This window comes from Elephas maximus, chromosome 20 (assembly GCF_024166365.1).
Source record: "Elephas maximus indicus isolate mEleMax1 chromosome 20, mEleMax1 primary haplotype, whole genome shotgun sequence".
NCBI classification, from domain to species: Eukaryota; Metazoa; Chordata; class Mammalia; order Proboscidea; family Elephantidae; genus Elephas; species Elephas maximus.
The window spans coordinates 61,971,008-61,993,783 of record NC_064838.1 but is presented as its reverse complement, the minus strand read 5'-3'; the positions used below and the strand labels follow the sequence as shown (position 1 = coordinate 61,993,783).

Sequence of the window (22,776 nt, the reverse complement as noted above, 5' to 3'; positions counted from 1 at the left end):
CCACAATTTATTTACCCATTCATCCATTGATGGACACCTTGGTTGCTTCCAGCTTTTTGCTATTGTAAACAGAGCTGCAGTAAACATGGGTGTGCATATATCTGTTTGTCTGAATGCTCTTATTTCTCTAGGGTATATTCCGAGGAGTGGGATTTCTGGGTTGTATGGTAGTTCTATTTCTAACTGTTTAAGATAACGCCAGATAGATTTCCAAAGTGGTTGTACCATTTGACATTCCCACCAGCAGTGTATAAGAGTTCCAATCTCTCCGCAGCCTCTCCAACATTTATTATTTTGTGTTTTTTGGATTAATGCCAGCCTCGTTGGAGTGAGATGGAATCTCATCGTGGTTTTAATTTGCATTTCTCGAATGGCTAATGATCGAGGGCTTTTTCTCATGTATCTGTTAGCTGCCTGAATATCTTCTTTAGTGAAATGTGTGTTCATATCCTTTGCCCACTTCTTGATTGGGTTGTTTGTCTTTTTGTGGTTGAGTTTTGACAGAATCATATAGATTTTAGAGATCAGGCGCTGGTTGGAGATGTCATAGCTGAAAATTCTTTCCCAATCTGTAAGTGGTCTTTTTACTCTTTTGGTGAAGTCTTCAGATGAGCATAGGTGTTTGATTTTTAGGAGCTCCCAGTTATCTGGTTTCTCTTCATCATTTTTGGTAATGTTTTGTATTCTGTTTATGCCTTGTATTAGGGCTCCTAAGGTTGTCCCTATTTTTTCTTCCAAGATATTTATCGTTTTAGTCTTTATGTTTAGGTCTTTGATCCACTTGGAGTTAGTTTTTGTGCTTGGTGTGAGGTATGGGTCCTGTTTCATTTTTTTTGCAAATGGATATCCAGTTATGCCAGCACCATTTGTTAAAAAGACTATCTTTTCCCCAATTAACTGACTCTGAGCCTTTGTCAAATATCAGCTGCTCATATGTGGATGGATTTATGTCTGGGTTCTCAATTTCTGTTCCACTGGTCTATGTACCTGTTGTTGTACCAATACCAGGCTGTTTTGACTACTGTGGCTGTATAATAGGTTCTGAAATCAGGTAGAGTGAGGCCTCCCACTTTCTTCTTCTTTTTCAGTAATGCTTTGCTTATCCGAGGCTTCTTTCCCTTCCATATGAAGTTGGTGATTCGTTTCTCTATCACCTTAAAAAATGACATTGGAATTTGGATCGGAAGTGCATTGTATGTATAGATGGCTTTTGGTAGAACAGACATTTTTACTATGTTAAGTCTTCCTATCCATGAGCAAGGTATGTTTTTCCACTTAAGTAGGTCCTTTTTAATTTCTCATGGTAGAGCTTTGTAGTTTTCTTTGTATAGGTCTTTTACATCCTTGGTAAGATTTATTCCTAAGTATTTTATCTTCTTGGGGGCTACTGTGAATGGTATTGATTTGGTTATTTCGTCTTCGATGTTCTTTTTGTTGATGTAGAGGAATCCAAGTGATTTTTGTATGTTTATCTTATAACCTGAGACTCTGCCAAACTCTTCTATTAGTTTCACTAGTTTTCTGGAGGATTCCTTAGGGTTTTCTGTGTATAAGATCATGTCATCTGCAAATAGAGATAATTTTACTTCCTCCTTGCCAATCCGGATGCCCTTTATTTCTTTGTCTAGCCTAACTGCTCTGGCTAGGACTTCTAGCGCAATGTTGAATAAGAGCGATGATAAAGGGCATCCTTGTCTGGTTCCCGTTCTCAAGGGAAATGCTTTCAGATTCTCTCCATTTAGAGTGATGTTGGCTGTTGGCTTTGCATAGATGCCCTTTATTATGTTGAGGAATTTTCCTTCAATTCCTATTTTGGTGAGAGTTTTTATCATAAATGGGTGCTGGACTTTGTCAAATGCCTTTTCTGCATCAATTGATAAGATCATGTGGTTTTTGTCTTTTGTTTTATTTATGTGGTGGATTACATTAATGGTTTTTCTAATATTAAACCAGCCTTGCATACCTGGTATAAATCCCACTTGGTCGTGGTGAATTATTTTTTTGATATGTTGTTGAATTCTATTGGCTAGAATTTTGTTGAGGATTTTTGCGTCTATGTTCATGAGGGATATAGGTCTGTAATTTTCTTTTTTTGTAATGTCTTTATCTGGTTTTGGTATCAGGGAGATGGTGGCTTCATAGAATGAGTTGGGTAGTATTCCGTCATTTTCTATGCTTTGAAATACCTTTAGTAGTAGTGGTGTTAACTCTTCTCTGAAAGTTTGGTAGAACTTTGCAGTGAAGCCGTCCGGGCCAGGGCTTTTTTTGGTTGGGAGTTTTTTGATTACTGTTTCAATCTCTTTTTTTTTTTTTTTTTTCAAAGACTTTTTTTTTTTTTTTTTTATAATAACTTTTATTAAGCTTCAAGTGAACGTTTACAAATCCAATCAGTCTGTCACATATAAGTTTACATACATCTCACTCCCTACTCCCACTTACTCTCCCCGTCTTGAGTCAGCCCTTTCAGTCTCTCCTTTCTTGACAATTTTGCCGGCTTCCCTCTCTCTCTATCCTCCCATCCCCCCTCCAGACAAGAGTTGCCAACACAATCTCAAGTGTACACCTGATATAATTAGCTCACTCTTCATCAGCGTCTCTCTCCCACCCGCTGACCAGTCCCTTTCATGTCTGATGAGTTGTCTTCAGGGATGGTTCCTGTCCTGTGTCAACAGAAGGTCTGGAGAGCATGACCGCCGGGATTCCTCCAGTCTCAGTCAGACCATTAAGTTTGGTCTTCTTATGAGAATTTGGGGTCTGCATCCCACTGCTCTCCTGCTCCCTCAGGGGTCCTCTGCTGAGCTCCCTGTCAGGGCAGTCATCGATTGTGGCCGGGCACCAACTAGTTCTTCTGGTCTCAGGATGATGTAGGTCTCTGGTTCATGTGGCCCTTTCTGTCTCTTGGGCTCTTAGTTGTCATGTGGGCTTGGTGTTCTTCATTTTCCTTTGCTCCAGGTGGGTTGAGACCAATTGCTGCATCTTAGATGGCTGCTTGTTAGCATTTAAGACCCCAGATGCCACATTTCAAAGTGGGATGCAGAATGATTTCATAATAGAATTATTTTGCCAATTGACTTAGAAGTCCCCGCAAACCATGTTCCCCAGACCCCCGCGCTTGCTCCGCTGAGCTTTGAAGCATTCATTTTATCCCGGAAACTTCTTTGCTTTTGGTCCAGTCCAATTGAGCTGACCTTCCATGTATTGAGTGTTGTCTTTCCCTTCACCTAAAGCAGTTCTTATCTACTGATTAATCAATAAAAAAACCCTCTCCCACCCTCCCTCCCTCCCCCCCTCGTAACCACAAAAGTATGTGTTCTTCTCAGGTTTACTATTTCTCAAGATCTTATAATAGTGGTCTTATACAGTATTTGTCCTTTTGCCTCTGACTCATTTCGCTCAGCATAATGCCTTCCAGGTTCCTCCATGTTATGAAATGTTTCAGAGATTCGTCACTGTTCTTTATCGATGCGTAGTATTCCATTGTGTGAATATACCACAATTTATTTACCCATTCATCCGTTGATGGACACCTTGGTTGCTTCCAACTTTTTGCTATTGTAAACAGAGCTGCAATAAACATGGGTGTGCATATATCTGTTTGTATGAAGGCTCTTGTATCTCTAGGGTATATTCCGAGGAGTGGGATTTCTGGGTTGTATGGTAGTTCTATTTCTAACTGTTTAAGATAACGCCAGATAGATTTCCAAAGTGGTTGTACCATTTTACATTCCCACCAGCAGTGTATGAGAGTTCCAATCTCTCCGCAGCCTCTCCAACATTTATTATTTTGTGTTTTTTGGATTAATGCCAGCCTTGCTGGTGTGAGATGGAATCTCATCGTAGTTTTAATTTGCATTTCTCTAATGGCTAATGATCGAGAGCATTTTCTCATGTATCTGTTGGCTGCCTGAATATCTTCTTTAGAGAAATGTGTGTTCATATCCTTTGCCCACTTCTTGATTGGGTTGTTTGTCTTTTTGTGGTTGAGTTTTGACAGAATCATGTAGATTTTAGAGATCAGGCGCTGGTCGGAGATGTCATAGCTGAAAATTCTTTCCCAATCTGTAGGTGGTCTTTTTACTCTTTTGGTGAAGTCTTTAGATGAGCATAGGTGTTTGATTTTTAGGAGCTCCCAGTTATCGGGTTTCTCTTCATCATTTTTGGTAATGTTTTGTATTCTGTTTATGCCTTGTATTAGGGCTCCTAGGGTTGTCCCAATTTTTTCTTCCATGATCTTTATCGTTTTAGTCTTTATGTTTAGGTCTTTGATCCACTTGGAGTTAGTTTTTGTGCATGGTGTGAGGTATGGGTCCTGTTTCATTTTTTTGCAAATGGATATCCAGTTATGCCAGCACCATTTGTTAAAAAGGCTGTCTTTTCCCCAGTTAATTGACACTGGTCCTTTGTCAAATATCAGCTGCTCATACGTGGATGGATCTATGTCTGGGTTCTCAATTCTGTTCCATTGGTCTATGTGTCTGTTGTTGTACCAATACCAGGCTGTTTTGACTACTGTGGCTGTATAATAGGTTCTGAAGTCAGGTAAGGTGAGGCCTCCCACTTTCTTCTTCTTTTTCAGTAGTGCTTTGCTTATCCGGGGCTTTTTTCCCTTCCATATGAAATTGGTGATTTGTTTCTCTATCCCCTTAAAATATGACATTGGAATTTGGATCGGAAGTGCGTTAAATGTATAGATGGCTTTTGGTAGAATAGACATTTTTACTATGTTAAGTCTTCCTATCCATGAGCAAGGTATGTTTTTCCACTTAAGTATGTCCTTTTGAATTTCTTGTAGTAGAGCTTTGTAGTTTTCTTTGTATAGGTCTTTTACATCCTTGGTAAGATTTATTCCTAAGTATCTTATCTTCTTGGGGGCTACCGTGAATGGTATTGATTTGGTTATTTCCTCTTCGGTGTTCTTTTTGTTGATGTAGAGGAATCCAAGTGATTTTTGTATGTTTATTTTATAACCTGAGACTCTGCCAAACTCTTCTATTAGTTTCAGTAGTTTTCTGGAGGATTCCTTAGGGTTTTCTGTGTATATAATCATGTCATCTGCAAATAGTGATAACTTTACTTCTTCCTTGCCAATCCGGATACCTTTTATTTCTTTGTCTAGCCTGATTGCCCTGGCTAAGACTTCCAACACGATGTTGAATAAGAGCGGTGATAAAGGGCATCCTTGTCTGGTTCCCGTTCTCAAGGGAAATGCTTTCAGGTTCTCTCCATTTAGAGTGATATTGGCTGTTGGCTTTGCATAGATGCCCTTTATTATGTTGAGGAATTTTCCTTCAATTCCTATTTTGGTAAGAGTTTTTATCATAAATGGGTGTTGGACTTTGTCAAATGCCTTTTCTGCATCAATTGATAAGATCATGTGGTTTTTGTCTTTTGTTTTATTTATGTGATGGATTACATTAATGGTTTTTCTGATATTAAACCAGCCTTGCATACCTGGTATAAATCCCACTTGATCAGGGTGAATTATTTTTTTGATGTGTTGTTGGATTCTATTGGCTAGAATTTTGTTGAGGATTTTTGCATCAATGTTCATGAGGGATATAGGTCTATAATTTTCTTTTTTTGTAATGTCTTTACCTGGTTTTGGTATCAGGGAGATGGTGGCTTCATAGAATGAGTTGGGTAGTATTCCGTCATTTTCTATGCTTTGGAATACCTTTAGTAGTAGTGGTGTTAACTCTTCTCTGAAAATTTGGTAGAACTCTGCAGTGAAGCCGTCCGGGCCAGGACTTTTTTTTGTTGGGAGTTTTTTGATTACCGTTTCAATCTCTTTTTTTGTTATGGGTCTATTTAGTTGTTCTGCTTCTGAATGTGTTAGTTTAGGTAGGTAGTGTTTTTCAAGGAATTCATCCATTTCTTCTAGGTTTTCAAATTTGTTAGAGTACAATTTTTCATAATAATCTGAAATGATTCTTTTAATTTCATTTGGTTCTGTTGTGATGTGGTCCTTCTCGTTTCTTATTCGGGTTATTTGTTTCCTTTCCTGTATTTCTTTAGTCAGTCTAGCCAATGGTTTATCAATTTTGTTAATTTTTTCAAAGAACCAGCTTTTGGCTTTGTTAATTCTTTCAATTGTTTTTCTGTTCTCTAATTCATTTAGTTCAGCTCTAATTTTTATTATTTGTTTTCTTCTGGTGCCTGATGGATTCTTTTGTTGCTCACTTTCTATTTGTTCAAGTTGTAGGGACAGTTCTCTGATTTTGGCTCTTTCTTCTTTTTGTATGTGTGCATTTATTGATATAAATTGACCTCTGAGCACTGCTTTTGCTGTGTCCCAGAGGTTTTGATAGGAAGTATTTTCATTCTCGTTGCTGTCTATGAATTTCCTTATTCCCTCCTTGATGTCTTCTATAACCCAGTCTTTTTTCAGGAGGGTATTGTTCATTTTCCAAGTATTTGATTTCTTTTCCCTCGTTCTTCTGTTATTGATCTCTAGTTTTATTGCCTTGTGGTCTGAGAAGATGCTTTGTAATATTTCGATGTTTTGGACTCTGCAAAGGTTTGTTTTATGACCTAATATGTGGTCTATTCTAGAGAATGTTCCATGTGCGCTAGAAAAAAAAGTATATTTTGCAGCAGTTGGGTGGAGAGTTCTGTATAAGTCAATGAGGTCAAGTTGGTTGATTGTTGTAATTAGATCTTCCGTGTCTCTGTTGAGCTTCTTACTGGATGTCCTGTCCTTCTCCGAAAGGGGTGTGTTGAAGTCTCCTACTATAATTGTGGAGGTATCTATCTCGCTTTTCAGTTCTGTTAAAATTTGATTTATATATCTTGCAGCCCTGTCATTGGGTGCGTAAATATTTAATATGGTTATGTCTTCCTGATCAATTGTCCCTTTTATCATTATATAGTGTCCTTCTTTATCCTTTGTGGTGGATTTAAGTCTAAAGTCTATTTTGTCAGAAATTAATATTGCTACTCCTCTTCTTTTTTGCTTATTGTTTGCTTGATATACTTTTTTCCATCCTTTGAGTTTTAGTTTGTTTGTGTCTCTAAGTCTAAGGTGTGTCTCTTGTAGGCAGCATATAGATGGATCGTGTTTCTTTATCCAGTCTGTGACTCTCTGTCTCTTTATTGGTGCATTTAGTCCATTTACATTCAGGGTAATTATAGATAAATAAGTTTTTAGTGCTGTCATTTTGATGCCTTTTTATGTGTGTTGTTGACAATTTCATTTTTCCACATACTTTTTTGTGCTGAGGCGTTTTTCTTAGTAAATTGTGAGATCCTCACTTTCATAGTGTTTGACTTTATGTTAGTTGAGTCGTTACGTTTTTCTTGGTTTTTGTCTTGAGTTATAGAGTTGTTATACCTTTTTGTGGTTACCTCATTATATACCCCTATTTTTCTAAGTAAAAACCTAACTTGTATTGTTCTATATCGCCTTGTATCACTCTCCATATGGCAGTTCAATGCCTCCTGTATTTAGTCCCTCTTTTTGATTATTGTGATCTTTTACCTATTGACTTCCATGATTCCCTGTTATGTGTATTTTTTTTTAATTAATCTTAATTTTTTTGTTTTTGTGATTTCCCTATTTGAGTTGATATCAGGACGTTCTGTTTTGTGACCTTGTGTTGTGCTGATATCTGATATTATTGGTTCTCTGACCAAACAATATCCTTTAGTATTTCTTGTAGCTTTGGTTTGGTTTTTGCAAATTCTCTAAACTTGTGTTTGTCTGTAAATATCTTAATTTCGCCTTCATATTTCAGAGAGAGTTTTGCTGGATATATGATCCTTGGTTGGCAGTTCTTCTCCTTCAGTGTTCTGTATATGTCGTCCCATTCCCTTCTTGCCTGCATGGTTTCTGCTGAGTAGTCAGAACATATTCTTATTGATTCTCCCTTGAAGGAAACCTTTCTTTTCTCCCTGGCTGCTTTTAAAATTTTCTGTTTATCTTTGGTTTTGGTGAGTTTGATGATAATATGTCTTGGTGTTTTTCTTTTTGGATCAATCTTAAATGGGGTTCGATGAGCATCTTGGATAGATATCCTTTCGTCTTTCATGATGTCAGGGAAGTTTTCTGTCAGAAGTTCTTCAACTATTTTCTCTGTGTTTTCTGTCCCCCCTCCCTGTTCTGGGACTCCAATCACCCGCAGGTTATCCTTCTTGATAGAGTCCCACATAATTCTTAGGGTTTCTTCATTTTTTTTAATTCTTTTATCTGATTTTTTTTCAGCTATGTTGGTGTTGATTCCCTGGTCCTCCAGATGTCCCAGTCTGCATTCTAATTGCTCGAGTCTGCTCCTCTGACTTCCTAGTGTGTTGTCTAATTCTGTTATTTTATTGTTAATCTTTTGGATTTCTACATGTTGTCTCTCTATGGATTCTTGCAACTTATTAATTTTTCCAGTATGTTCTTGAATAATCTTTTTGAGTTCTTCAACAGTTTTATCAGTGTGTTCCTTGGCTTTTTCTGCAGATATCCTAATTTCATTTGTGATATCATTAAGCATTCTGTAAATTAGTTTTTTATATTCTGTATCTGATAATTCCAAAATTGTATCTTCATTTGGGAAAGATTTTGATTCTTTTGTTTGGGGAGTTGGAGAAGCTGTCACGGTCTGCTTCTTTAAGTGGTTTGATATGGATTGTTGTCTCCGAGCCATCACTGGGAAACTAGTTTTTCCAGAAAATCCGCTAAAAAAAAGCTGCAGTCAGATCCCTATCAGAGTTCTCCCTCTGGCTCAGGCTATTCAGATGTTAATGAAGCCGCCTGGGGAGGGTGGGGGAGGGAACAGAGAGATAGGAGAGTAGCACCTCAGAATATAGCCAGAGTTGCTTGTCTTGCTTGGAAAGACTATTATATCTGAGATTCCCGCGGGCGCGTCGCCTATGTGTGCTGTCTGTGTGGAGATTGCCCCCGGGGGGTCTGGCCCGCTGGAGTCACGGTCAGATCCTCCGCTTCCAGCCCCACGCCCAGCGTCAAGGCTCCCCTACTGGGACGGTGCACTCTCGACTCCAAAATCAGTCGCTGCCTCCCGGGGACTTCTCGTCCCTCCAGCCGCGTGGCCGTGCCGCCCCCGTGAACCAGGTGGGCCCCCTCCCGGGGTTAGTTCAGATGGGTGGAGTAGCTCCCCGTGCTTGTGCCGCGACCGAGTGTCCCGGCTGGAACGCTGTTCTCCCCGCTCCAATACCAGTCGCTGCCTCCCGGGGACTTCTCCTACCGGCTGCGTCCCACGCCGCCCGCGCGACCCGGATGGTCACCTTCCCGGGGTTAGTTCAGGGGGTGGAGCAACTCTCCGTGTTTATGGCGTACTTGCGTGCAGTCCAAATCCCTGTGGGACGGTTCCCCGGCTCGGGTGCTGCTCTTTCTGCTCCAAGATCAGTCACTGCCTCCCGGGGACTTCTCCTAACGGCTGCGTCCCACGCCGCCCGTGGAACCGGCTAGTCCCCCTCCCGGGGTTAGTTCAGGGGGGTGGAGCAGGTCTCTGTGCTTGTGCCGTACCTGACTGGTATGCTGGCTCCAGGCTCTGGAAACAATCGCTGCTTCCCCGTATTAGTTCGTTCTCCGTCTCTAAATCTGTGTTTGTTGTTCAGGGTTCGTAGATTGTTATGTATGTGATCGATTCACTTGTTTTTCCGTGTCTTTGTTGTAAGAGGGATCCGAGGTAGCGTCTGCCTAGTCCGCCATCTTGGCTCCGCCCTCAAAGCTCAATCTCTTTTTGTTATGGGTCTTTTTAGTTGTTCTACTTCTGAATGTGTTAGTTTAGGTAGGTAGTGTTTTTCCAGGAATTCATCCATTTCTTCTAGGTTTGCAAATTGGTTAGAGTACAATTTTTCATAATAATCTGATATGATTGTTTTAATTTCAGTTGGGTCTGTTGTGATGTGGTCCTTCTCGTTTCTTATTCGGGTTATTTGTTTCCTTTCCTGTATTTCTTTAGTCAGTCTAGCCAATGGTTTATCAATTTTGTTAATTTTTTCAAAGAACCAGCTTTTGGCTTTGTTAATTCTTTCAATTGTTTTTCTGTTCTCTAATTCATTTAGTTCAGCTCTAATTTTTATTATTTGTTTTCTTCTGGCGCCTGATGGATTCTTTTGTTGCTCAGTTTCTATTTGTTCAAGTTGTAGGGACAGTTCTCTGATTTTGGCTCTTTCTTCTTTTTGTATGTGTGCATTGATCGATATAAATTGGCCTCTGAGCACTGTTTTTGCTGTGTCCCAGAGGTTTTGATAGGAAGTATTTTCATTCTCGTTGCATTCTATGAATTTCCTTATTCCCTCCTTGATGTCTTCTATAACCCAGTCTTTTTTCAGGAGAGTATTGTTCAGTTTCCAAGTATTTGATTTCTTTTCCCTAGTTTTTCTGTTATTGATTTCTACTTTTATTGCCTTGTGGTCTGAGAAGATGCTTTGTAATATTTTGATGTTTTGGATTCTGCAAAGGTTTGTTTTATGACCTAATATGTGGTCTATTCTAGAGAATGTTCCATGTGCGCTAGAAAAAAAAGTATACTTTGCAGCAGTTGGGTGGAGAGTTCTGTATAAGTCAATGAGGTCAAGTTGGTTGATTGTTGTAATTAGATCTTCCATGTCTCTATTGAGCTTCTTACTGGATGTCCTGTCCTTCTCTGAAAGTGATGTGTTGAAGTCTCCCACTATAATTGTGGAGGTGTCTATCTCACTTTTCAGTTCTGTTAAAATTTGATTTATGTATCTTGCAGCCCTTTCATTGGGTGCATAAATATTTAATATGGTTATGTCTTCCTGATCAATTGTCCCTTTTATCATTATGTAGTATCCTTCTTTATCCTTTGTGGTGGATTTAAGTCTAAAGTCTATTTTGTCAGAAATTAATATTGCTACTCCTCTTCTTTTTTGCTTATTGTTTGCTTGATAAATTTTTTTCCATCCTTTGAGTTTTAGTTTGTTTGTGTCTCTAAGTCTAAGGTGTGTCTCTTGTAGGCAGCATATAGACGGATCATGTTTCTTTATCCAGTCCGAGACTCTCTGTCTCTTTATTGGTGCATTTAGTCCATTTACATTCAGCGTAATTATAGATAAATAAGTGTTTAGTGTTGTCATTTTGATGCCTTTTTATGTGTGTTGTTGACAATTACATTTTTCCACTTACTTTTTTGTGCTGAGACGTTTTTCTTAGTAAATTGTGAGATTCTCATTTTCGTAGTGTTTGACTTTATGTTTGTTGAGTCGTTACGTTTTTCTTGGCTTTTATCTTGAGTTATGGAGTTGTTATACCTCTTTGTGGTTACCTTAATATTTACCCCTATTTTTCTAAGTAAAAACCTAACTTGTATTGTCCTATATCGCCTTGTATCACTCTCCATATGGCAGTTCTATGGCACCTGTATTTAGTCCCTCTTTTTGATTATTGTGATCTTTTACGTATTGACTTCAATGATTCCCTGTTATGAGCATTTTTTTTTAATTAATCTTAATTTGTTTTTGTGATTTCCCTATTTGAGTTGATATCAGGATGTTCTGTTTTGTGACCTTGTGTTGTGCTGGTATCTGATGTTATTGGTTTTCTGACCAAACAATTTCCTTTAGTATTTCTTGTAGCCTTGGTTTGGTTTTTGCAAATTCTCTAAGCTTGTGTTTATCTGTAAATATCTTAATTTCGCCTTCATATTTCAGAGAGAGTTTTGCTGGATATATGATCCTTGGCTGGCAGTTTTTCTCCTTCAGTGCTCTGTATATGTCGTCCCATTGCCTTCTTGCCTGCATGGTTTCTGCTGAGTAGTCTGAACTTATTCTTATTGATTCTTCTTGAAGGAGACCTTTCTTTTCTCCCTGGCTGCTTTTAAAATTTTCTGTTTATCTTTGGTTTTGACAAGTTTGACGATAATATGTCTTGGTGTTTTTCTTTTTGTATCAATCTTAAATGGGGTTCGATGAGCATCTTGGATAGATATCCTTTCGTCTTTCGTGATGTCAGGGAAGTTTTCTGTCAGCAGATCTTCAACTATTTTCTCTGTGTTTTCTGTCCTCCCTCCCTGTTCTGGGACTCCAATCACACGCAAGTTATCCTTCTTGATAGAGTTCCACATGATTCTTAGGGTTTCTTCATTTTTTTTAATTCTTTTATCTGATTTTTTTTCAACTATGTTGGTGTTAATTCCCTGGTCCTCCAGATGTCCCAGTCTGCATTCTAATTGCTCGAGTCTGCTCCTCTGACTTCCTATTGCGTTGTCTAATTCTGTAATTTTATTGTTAATCTTTTGGATTTCTACATGCTGTCTCCCTACGGATTCTTGCAACTTATTAATTTTTCCACTATGTTCTTGAATAATCTTTTTGAGTTCTTCAACTGTTTTATCAGTGTGTTCCTTGGCTTTTTCTGCAGTTTGCCTTATTTCGTTTCTGAGGTCATCCCTGATGTCTTGAAGCATTCTGTAAATTAGTTTTTTATATTCTGTATCTGATAATTCCAGGATTGTATCTTCATTTGGGAAAGATTTTGATCCTTTAGGTTGGGGGGTTGTAGAAGCTGTCATGGTCTGCTTCTTTATGTGGTTTGATATCAACTGCTGTCTCCAAGCCATCACTAAGATATAGTAGTGGTGTATTCTATAATTGCTCACTGAGTCTTATCTTGTTTTGTTTTCTTTCAATATACGTGGATGGGCTACTAGATTGTGCTGTCTTGTTTGTTGTAGCCCTTGACTAACTTATGACCTATTACCAGCTGGTTTGGGCTGTTGCCAGATATATATATGCCTGAGTCTATTCACTGTTCTTGAGTAGAATCTGATTTTGGGTCATCAAGTGTGTGCTGCACCCTAACACCTATCCACCTCGAGAAGTAGTGGTGATAGTTGTATGCACCAGATTCTATTAGCAGCTGCGGTTCACCCTCCAGGGGGGCAGGATGCTGACAGGCTTCCCCCAAGTGTCAGTGAGGTAGGTGTGTCTCTATTCCTATAGCACCTTCGTGGGAGGGCACTGCAGCTGTACCTTAGGCCCCCAGTGCAAGTACCTCTACTAATTGGTAGGTGTCACCCTCCTTAGACCCCTAAGGCAAGAGGCTAGGTGGTCTGGGGGGAGCTTCAGCCCTCAGTTCCCTGTTGTGGGTCAGTTAGGGCTCTGTTGAATAAGCAGAGATATCAGACCTGGGAAACTTGGTTTTCCAGAAAATCCACTAAAAAAAAATGCAGTCAGATCCCTATCAGAACTGCCTTTGGATTATAACCGCCACCTTGTTCCCTGTAAGGATGGAAGTCTGAGATTTGGATCATATATGCTTGGCTGTAGGTGGTTCTGTGTTTTTAGTCCAATTAGGGATGGATTTTTGGTCCCTGGATTTTTTGTGGTTCCTTCTCTCAGGCCAGAAGAATGGGTTAGGAAAAGACCAAAAAAAAAAAAAAAAAGGGAAAAGCAAAGCTGCCGCGGAGCTGGAGCTGTTCTCCCTCTGGCTCAGGAAATTCCAATGTTAATGAAGTTGCCTGGGAAGGGTGGGGGAGGGTTCAGAGAAATAGGAGAGTAGCACCTCGGAATATAGCCAAAGTTGCTTATCTTGCTTGGAATGACTATTTTATCTGAGATTCCCGAGGGGCATGTCGCCTATGTGTGCTGGCTGTGTGGAGATTGCCCCCGGGGGTCTGTCCTGCTGAAGCCGCGGTCAGATCCTCCGCTGCCAGTCCAAAGCCCAGCATCAAGGTTCCCCTGCTGGGATGCTGCACTCCCAGCTCCAAAATCAGTCGCTGCCTCCTGGGGACTTCTCTTCCCGTCAGCCGCGTCGCCGCGCCGCCTCCGCGGACCGGCTGGGCCCCCTCCCGGGGTCAGTTCAGTGGGGTAGGGCTGCGCCCCTTGTTTGCACAGTCACGAGATTTTGAGTTCAGCTCCCCTGGGCCCAGACCTAAGCCCTGCGCCAAGGTTACCTGACTGGGACGCTGGCTCCAGGCTCCGAAAACAGTCGCTGCTTCCCAGTATTTGTTCGTTCTCCATCTCTAAATCTGTGTTTGTTGTTCAGGGTTCGTAGATTGTTATGTATGTGATCGATTCACTTGTTTTTCTGAGTCTTTGTTGCAAGAGGGATCCGAGGTAGCGTCTACCTAGTCCGCCATCTCGGCCCCGCCTCTGACTTCATTCAATTTTAAGATCAGCAATTTCCAACAGTCCTTATTTTGGGAACACAGGGCAAGGAAAGAGATTGACTACCAGGAACTGATGTTTCTTTTGACTGGAGGAGTAAGTCTTAAGAGTGCTGAGAAAAATCCTGATCCATCTTGGCTACAGGATAAAAGTTGGGAGGAAATTTGTCGTGCAAGTGAATATCCTGCCTTCAGAGGACTCAGGTAATTATTTAAATTTGATGATTTTTGAATAGTCCTATAGCTGTCTTTTTTCATCCCCTTGCTAGCAATCTCTGGTTTAATTTTTTTCCCCAATGAAAAGAATAATTATTAACCTTTTTTTCACTAGGGAGCATTTTTCTGAAAATATACTTGAATGGCGGGAAATCTATGACAGTAAAGAGCCACACAATGCTAAATTTCCACAACCAATGGATACAACACTAAATGAACTACAGAAAATAATAATTCTTCGGTGCTTAAGACCTGATAAGGTAAAAGACAAATATATTCTAGTTGGAACCCAGATATTTTGCTATTTATGAAGTACCAGATTTAAAGTTATTGCTATTTGGATCTTTAATCCTCATTTCAGATGCTCAGAGGGGTTGATTATCCTGCTTAGGGTTCACTGGGCTTCTTGGGTCTGTGGGTTTATAGTTTTCCTCAACTTGAGAAACAATTTTTACCATTATTTCTTCAAATATTTTTTGTACTCTCTACCCAGAATTCCAATTACATATACATTAGACTGCTTGATATTATGTCACTAGTGAGTGATAGTCTGTTAACTATTTTTAATTTTTTTGTATTTCTCTGCTTCAATTTGGAGAGTTTCTATGACTATCTTTAAATTTGCTGATTTCTTCTTTTGTAATGTTTAATCTGCTATTAATTTCATCCAATTCATTTTTCATTTCAGTTCTTATATGTTTCACCTCTAGAAATTCCATTTGGTTCTTTTTTATATTTTCTATTTCTCTTCTCACTCTGTTCATGTTTTCCTTTGAATGTTTGAACACAATTATGGTAACTGTTTTTAAATACTTAACTGCTAATTACATCATTTCTGGTCCTGTTTCTATTCACTGATGTTTCTCTTGATTATGGGTTACATTTTTTTGCTTCTTGGCATGTCCAGCCATATTTTATTGAATGCTGGTCATTGTAAATGTTATGTTATTGATGATTTGGATTTTGTTGTCTTCCTTTAAAGATTGTTGAACTTTGTTATGCTAGTTCAGGAGTCAGCAAATAACACTTATGGACCAAATCCAGCTCTGGCCTGTTTTTGTACAGCCCACGAGCCAAGAATGACTTTCATATATTTAAAGAGTTGTTTAAAAAAAAAGAAGAATATGCAACAGAAACTCTATGTGGCCCACAAAACCTAAAATATGTACTATGTGGTAATTTATAGAAAAAGTACTCCAACCCCTGTGCTAAAAAAAAACCATTGCCGTTGAGTGGTGAGTCAATTCCAACTCATAGCGACCCTACAGGACAGAGTAGAACTGCCCCATATGGTTTCCAAGGAATGCCTGGTGGATTTGAACTGCCAACCTTTTGGTTAGCAGCCATAGCACTGAACCACTACACCACCAGGGTTTCCACCCCTGTGCTGTGTAGTTAAATTACTTAAATTCAGATTATTCCTTTCAAAGATTGTGTTAAAGATTTATTTGGGCAGGTATAGAATAGCCTTTATTCAATGGATAATTTAGCCCCATTTTTTTACTAAGGTGTAGCCTTCTCTGGTCTTAATTGAATGCCACCAAGTGATCAACAAGGACTCTCCAATATAGCTATTGGGAACTTGAATGGTTCCCAGTCTTGTGTGAACTCTGGGAACTTCCCAACTCACAGCTCCTCAGTTGTTCTTTGCTTGGCTTTATGTGTGCACATCATAGTTTTCAGCAAAGATTCAAGAGCTGTTTTTTTCTGCATAGTTCCCACCTAATTGAAACTCTGCAACTTTCAGCAGCCTTAGCCTCCTTGAGCTCTGATCTCTATCTTCCCAACTCAGCATGTGTTGCCCTGCAGTCATTCTCCTTGCTCCGTTGGAATGTACTTCCAGGCATAAAAGCAAGAGAATAATAGAATTCATCGTGTTTGTTTCCTTTTCTCAGGGATCACAGTATGTGCCACCTTTGCCCGATGTCTGAAAATGGTTGTTGCATTAATTTTGGCGATTTTTAAGTTGTTTATGAAGGAGGGTAAATCTGCTCCCTGTTATTTAATCATGGCTGGAAGATGGTGGAAATCTTGTACGGGTCACAATTTTATTAGTTCAAACATGCACAGAAGTTTTCTACAGGTTAGACAGGCAGGCTGATACAGTTTTACACATTCAAGAAAGATGATTATGGTGTTACAAAAGGAAATTTTTTAACAGAAAGAAAACTGAAAACTATGCCCATACACATAATTCACACTTTAAGCAACTTTACTTTTTTGAGCTCCAGTTTCACCACGTATAAAATGAAGGTTTTGAAAGTGATTTCAGTATTTTCTTCCTTCCTTCCTTCTTCTTTCCTTCCCCTCCCCCCCTTTTTTTTTTAACGTTTCTTGTTTTTAGTGAAGTCTCACAAGGAGCATTATGTAATACCTCATTCAGTCTCTAGAGTGATTCAGAGATCTACGTAATTTTTTGACTCTTGAAGCATTTCTCCTTACTCTAACTCCCAAAGACCTTTGTTGTACATCGTTAAAACTTAACCTGATTTCTTCCCTACTTGCTAGTTTTATGTATATGTTCCCCCCTAACTAGACAATAAATGCCTTAAAGTCCAAAAACAATACTTTATTCATTATTTTATCACCAGTAGCCTCCCTTATTCATGGCACACTGAGGAAGGACTAGCTGTGCACCTGGCAAACACCTGCCCGTTTATAGTCCACAGAACGGCCAGGTCCCTGCCAGCAAATGGAGATACCATTTCAATACCATGAGTTACTGCTTTGTCTACCATGCTTAAGAGCCTGTGCTTAAACACTGAAGCGCTTACCACACTAGAATAGACAGTAATTGTCTGTTAGTTGTGAGGTTGTTGAGGCCAGGACCTGTGTCGTATTTTGCTTTGAATCTCAAGGATCTAGAGCTTTGCCGAGCAGATGGTAGGAGCGCAGTAAATGTCTGTGAATTAAGTTGAATTGAATTGAATCCAACTAAATTGAATTAAAGTCCATCTCTATGTCTTCTCAAATCTGTTGTCATTGAGTTGATTCTGACTCATAGTGACTCTGAAGGACAGAGTAGAAGAGCCCCATAGGGTTTCCAAGGAACAGCTGGTGGATTCGAATTGCGGATCTTTTGGTTAGCAGCTGAGCTCTTAACCACTGTGCCACCAAGGCTCCCCATCTTCTCAGGTCTACAGAATATCTTCTCTAGAGTATCTTACATGAAGGATTGAAATCTTATAGGGAAGGTTTGTAACCTTTTTTCTTACATTAAATTATTGAGCTATCTTTTCTACAGAGAACTATAAGGGCATCCTTTCTATAGAAGACTATCACACTGGACTGTGATCACATCACCTCAGGAGGCGTTGGCTCAGGCCAGAGCTTAGAGTAACGGGGAGCAAAGTCTGTGTACTCAGGTCTCTCTTTACTGTTTTAAAGATTTACTGTGCTAGGTGTAAAGCACACATGATGTTGGGGTACAAGAATAAACACAGACTTCATCATTGCTCATGAGATTAAAGAAAAAAATTAAAAGCTACTATGTCATTATAAGCTCTTTTAAAAAAAACCTTCAGTGGTTTTCCAATACCTATAGAATGATATACAGAATAATGACAAAACTACAGCCTGGCAGTCAGTTTGCTAACCTGGTACCTTTTTCCTATTTCTTTCTTACCTCCTAGTAACTTCCGCTATTTCACAATAGTAACAGAATGGCTCAAAGCTGCACAAAATTACTCAGACAAAAGGCTCCATCATTTCCACCTGTTCTATGGAGCTTCCAGGGCTGCGGAAGTCTGGGCTGATTTCTCCTTCCTCCTTTGAATTTCTAGAGCTTTCACTTTAGGGAGCTGTTGGGCATTTAGAAGATAATATCTTACACCTCTTTGTACCTATGTCCTGCTTCTAATGTTGATGAGTAGCATTATTTTATTTTTAATTCATTTTAGTATAATTTATAAGTAACATATTCCTGTGGTTCAAAACTCAACAGTCCCTTGAATCACATGAATATTGGTATTCAGTGAAAGGAGCAGCTCGCATCTCCCCCTCAGTCTTTCAGCATCCCTCTCCTCAGGCAATCAGTGTTATCCACCTCTGTGTATCCTTCTATGTATACAGAAATGGAGCCCTGGTACCACAGTGGTGAAGCACCAGGCTGCCAACAGAAAGGTTGGTGGTTTGAACCTACTAGCCACTCTATAGGAGAAAGATATGACAGTCTGCTTCTGTAAGGATTACAGCCTAGGAAACCCTATGTGGCAGTTCTACTCTGTCCTGTATGGTCACTGTGAGTGACCTCGTGTGACTTGAGGGCACACAACAACAACAACAAATATATATATATGTATATGTATATGTATATGTATATGTATATGTATATGTATATGTATATGTATATGTATATGTATATGTATATGTATATGTATATGTATATGTATATGTATATGTATATGTATATGTATATGTATATGTATATGTATATGTATATGTATATGTATATGTATATGTATATGTATATGTATATGTATATGTATATGAATTCTAGTTATTTGTAATGGAAATGGTGGCATACGCTGTTTTTCCCTATCAGTTCATAAAGAGCTTCGTGTTCTTTTTCACAATTGCATAGTATTTCACTGTATAAATATACCATAATTTCTTTACCAGATCCTTTACCAGCTAACAGACCTTTACATTTTTATGTTATCTACTATTAAAAAAAAAAAATTTTTTTTTTTTTTTACAATTAAAATGCTGCAGTGAAGAATCTTACTGAAAAGTAATTTCACGTATGTGAAAATATTTGTCAGAATAAAGTCCTGGAAATAAAATGGTTGGGTCAGTGGGCTTGTCCATTTGGCTTTCATAAAAGAAAAAAGCCAAATGGACAAGCCCACTGACCCAATATTGCTAAATTGCCCTCTGTGGGAGTTATATCAATTTACTCTTCCATGGCAACATTTGAGAATGCCTGTTTACCAGTACTTTTGCCTACACAGTGTATTGCCAAACTTTTGGATCATTGCCAATAGGTGAAAAATGATTCTTAAGCATAGTTATAATTTGTATTTTTCTTTTTATAAGTATTAGAGTATAGACTAAGCTGATGTAACAGAGAGACTCAAAATACAGTGACTGTTAATTGCTCTCTCTCTCCTAACAGCCCAGAGGCAAATGATTGAGGGCTGGCAGGGCAGCTCTGTTCTTGAGATCATGCAGAGACTCGGGTTCCTTCTCTCCAGCTAGAGGAGTCCTTAGAGTGTGGCCTCACCAGCAAGGCTGAAGCTGGCTCATGAGCACCACATTTGTTGAAGAGGGAAAGAGACTGTTGAAGGAAAACTGCTTCCTTATAAAAATATGATCTGGAAGTTCCATATATAATTTATACTTATATCCCTCTGGTTTTTGGTCCCTCTGGTTAAAACTTTGTCACATAGCCATATCTAGCTGCAAGAGAAGTTGGGAAATCTTTGGGTTCTATTGCCAAAAGGCGGCAAAGAACGGAGACATTTTGCAACCTCTGCTAGACTGAATGAGACTGAGCATCTTTTCATATGTTTAAGATATGTTTGTATTTCATTTTCTATAAACTATTCATCTCCTTTACCAAATTTTCTTTTTGATTGTTGGATTTGTCCTATTAATTTGTACAGTTTTTTCATATATCAAGGAAATTAGCACTTTGTGGTGTGTTACATTGTTTCTTAGCTGTTAGACTCATTTTACACTTGGTTTTCAATAATCAAAGCTGTATGTGAAATAAAAATTCATGGTCATATTTTCTGTCTTCAACAGATTATCCCAGCTATAACCAACTACGTAACTGACAAACTAGGGAAAAAGTTTGTAGAGCCTCCACCATTTGATTTGGCAAAGAGTTACCTGGATTCAAATTGCACTATCCCCTTAGTCTTTGTGCTATCTCCAGGAGCAGATCCCATGGCTAGTGAGTAAATACATACTGTAAACTCTTAAGTAATTATAAATAAGACATCACACTCAATGCACATATCTAGTTATAAATCAGTTAATAAATCCAGCTTTACAGAGAAAGGTAACTGGAATTTTTCACAATTAAACACCTAGACACTGAAATCATAAGATACATCTGTTAATTTTAGAATTAGTAGTGAGACAAAATTTTTTGTGACCTTCTTAGGCCTGCTGAAATTTGCAAATGATAAAGCTATGTCTGGAAATAAGTTTCAAGCTATTTCACTGGGACAGGGACAAGGACCAATTGCAACAAAGATGATTAAAGCAGCATTAGAAGATGGAACTTGGGTTTGTCTACAGAATTGTCACCTTGCTGTCTCCTGGATGCCCATGTTGGAAAAAATATGTGAAGATTTTACTTCTGAAACCTGTAACTCTTCCTTTAGGCTTTGGCTCACAAGTTATCCATCTCCTAAAGTATGTTTATTTCCCAGGGAGTTGAGTACATTTATTTAGTTATCTGTTACATTGTAAGGAGCCCTGGTGGCTCATGCTAACCGAAAGGTTGGCAGTTCAAATCTACTACATTGTGTATCTTATGCTTTAAATACCTAACCTTGTGAGATTTGTTAAATATTTTTGGAGTCCTTCATTATACCTGTTTCATAATCTACCAGTATGTTTGTTTTTAGGGTCTGAGCTTGCTGCCTTGTGTAATGCTCCCTGTTTATTTTGTCTTAGTTCCCAGTAACAATTCTGCAGAATGGAGTGAAAATGACAAACGAACCTCCCACAGGTCTCCGGCTAAACCTCCTTCAATCATATCTCTCTGATCCAATTTCTGATGAAGTGTTTTTCAAGGGATGCCCTGGAAAGGAACTGGTAATCGGGAACTTTTTAAAATATGTTTCTATACTGAGAAAATATGGAAATATAAACTTCTAAAAAATAGTATTTTAAACCTTAGGCATTTCCTAATAAGAAAGAAATTGTGACTATCTCGTTCACCATTTTATCCTCAATGTTTTGTGTTCTGCTTCCCACATAGGAGACTTTTGAACAAATTTTGTTGAATGAATGTATCTTAATTTGTAAACCAAAGCCCAACAGTGCTTTTGATTAAGACCCAAGAATAGAAATATATTTTCACATCATTCATTCATTCTTTCAACAAGTATGTGTGGTAGGCACTCATCTAGGCACTAGATATAAAGTGGCTAGAACAAAACAAACCAAAAAAACAAAAACAAAAACTTGTCTTCATGGAACTTAAATTCTAGTAATAATAATTTGACACACTGATAATACTTCTCAGTGTACCTACCTAGAACAGTTTTGCCCGTGGAATTGGAGACTCTAGGGTATAGGGGACTTTTCATTGCCTGAATTCTTACCAGTTGAGAAATAGGAAAAAGAATGGGCAGATGGCAGCCATATAACTCTAATTACTGATGTAGGCTAGGTTAGAAGGTGTAGCTTATATCTGTGAACAAATGGGCTTCCTACTACTGAACCCCAGAATTAAGCAGATGTATCCACCCAGAGGAACAGAGGAAAATTCAGCTTCCTACAGGAAGCTCACTTCTAAGAGAAATAATGGAGAAGTTGAGCTAAGCATATTTGGCTAGTTTTCCCCAAATTTACCAATTATACAGGTCGCTCCTCTTTTCTGCAGTAGGTTAGCACAAGGATGAAGAAAAACCAGGAATGTTACATCAAGATTCCCCCCACATGCAAGGAAACATCAGCTCTGGGGGGAAAGCATACCCCCGCCCTGCACCCTCCTCTCCCTGCCCTTGCCCCCAACATGTGCTATTTATCATACTTTCCTATCTGAGCTAGGAAAAGAATGATATTGAAGGGAAAATAAAGGAGTGAATTCTTTGGAAGCCAGCTAGTTTTACTCTGCTTAATTATACTTTCTGTGTACCTCTAGTTCTAAGCAATAATTTCGTTTGTAACTCTAGGAGAATGGAGGGATATTTGGTGGTTTTAGCTAGAAAGAGAGCTTAGTAGAATGGAAAAAGGGAACTTGAAAGATTCTAAACACAAGCAGAGCTGCTTTGGGGCTCGGGTGACCCAGATCAACAGTGGCAGTGAATTGGAGAGGAGTACTCTCACCCCTGCATCACAACCTGAAGCAAGTAACATTGATACCCCAAGCATTGGAATCTGTGGGACATCCAAAGTCAGCACCCTTGCCATGTACCATTGTTTTCATGATAACCAGTGGCAATGGGTAAAGGCTTCACCAAGCAACTTCTCTTGTAGTAAAAACAATTGGGAGCTGGGGTAAGAGAAGAAAAAGAGTGCAAATGCCCTTTGACAGTAGTTCTCGAACTTTAGTGTGCATCAGGATCACCTGGAGGGCTTTTTAAAACACATTTTGCTGCTTTGCACCCCTGGAGTTTCTGATGTAGTAGGCCTGGGGTGGGCTTTGAGAATTTACAATTCTGACAAGTTCCCAGGTGATGCTCATCCAGGGATCACATTTTGAGAAGCATTGCCCTATGATTTCAGCAGCTGGCCGGTTTGCAGGCACTCCCTGGGTGCTTCTCAGAAGTAGCTGGGAGGCCCTTTCTTTGATAAGGCA

At 39.1% G+C, this 22,776-nt stretch overlaps 1 protein-coding gene across 6 annotated transcripts in view; it reads left to right on the top strand.

Moving 5' to 3' along the window:
* The window catches only part of DNAH12 (dynein axonemal heavy chain 12), a 210,342-nt gene that overhangs the window by 168,876 nt on the left and 18,690 nt on the right, over positions 1 to 22,776 (top strand). For 5 of the 6 annotated variants that reach the window (XM_049861985.1, XM_049861986.1, XM_049861984.1 and 2 more), the window contains 5 exons: positions 14,124 to 14,282; positions 14,410 to 14,554; positions 20,043 to 20,193; positions 20,407 to 20,660; positions 20,925 to 21,065. In XM_049861985.1, coding sequence (XP_049717942.1) covers positions 14,124 to 14,282; positions 14,410 to 14,554; positions 20,043 to 20,193; positions 20,407 to 20,660; positions 20,925 to 21,065 — 850 coding nt within the window. The remainder of the gene's footprint in view (positions 1 to 14,123; positions 14,283 to 14,409; positions 14,555 to 20,042; positions 20,194 to 20,406; positions 20,661 to 20,924; positions 21,066 to 22,776) is intronic. The other variant, XM_049861989.1, reaches the window with a different exon arrangement.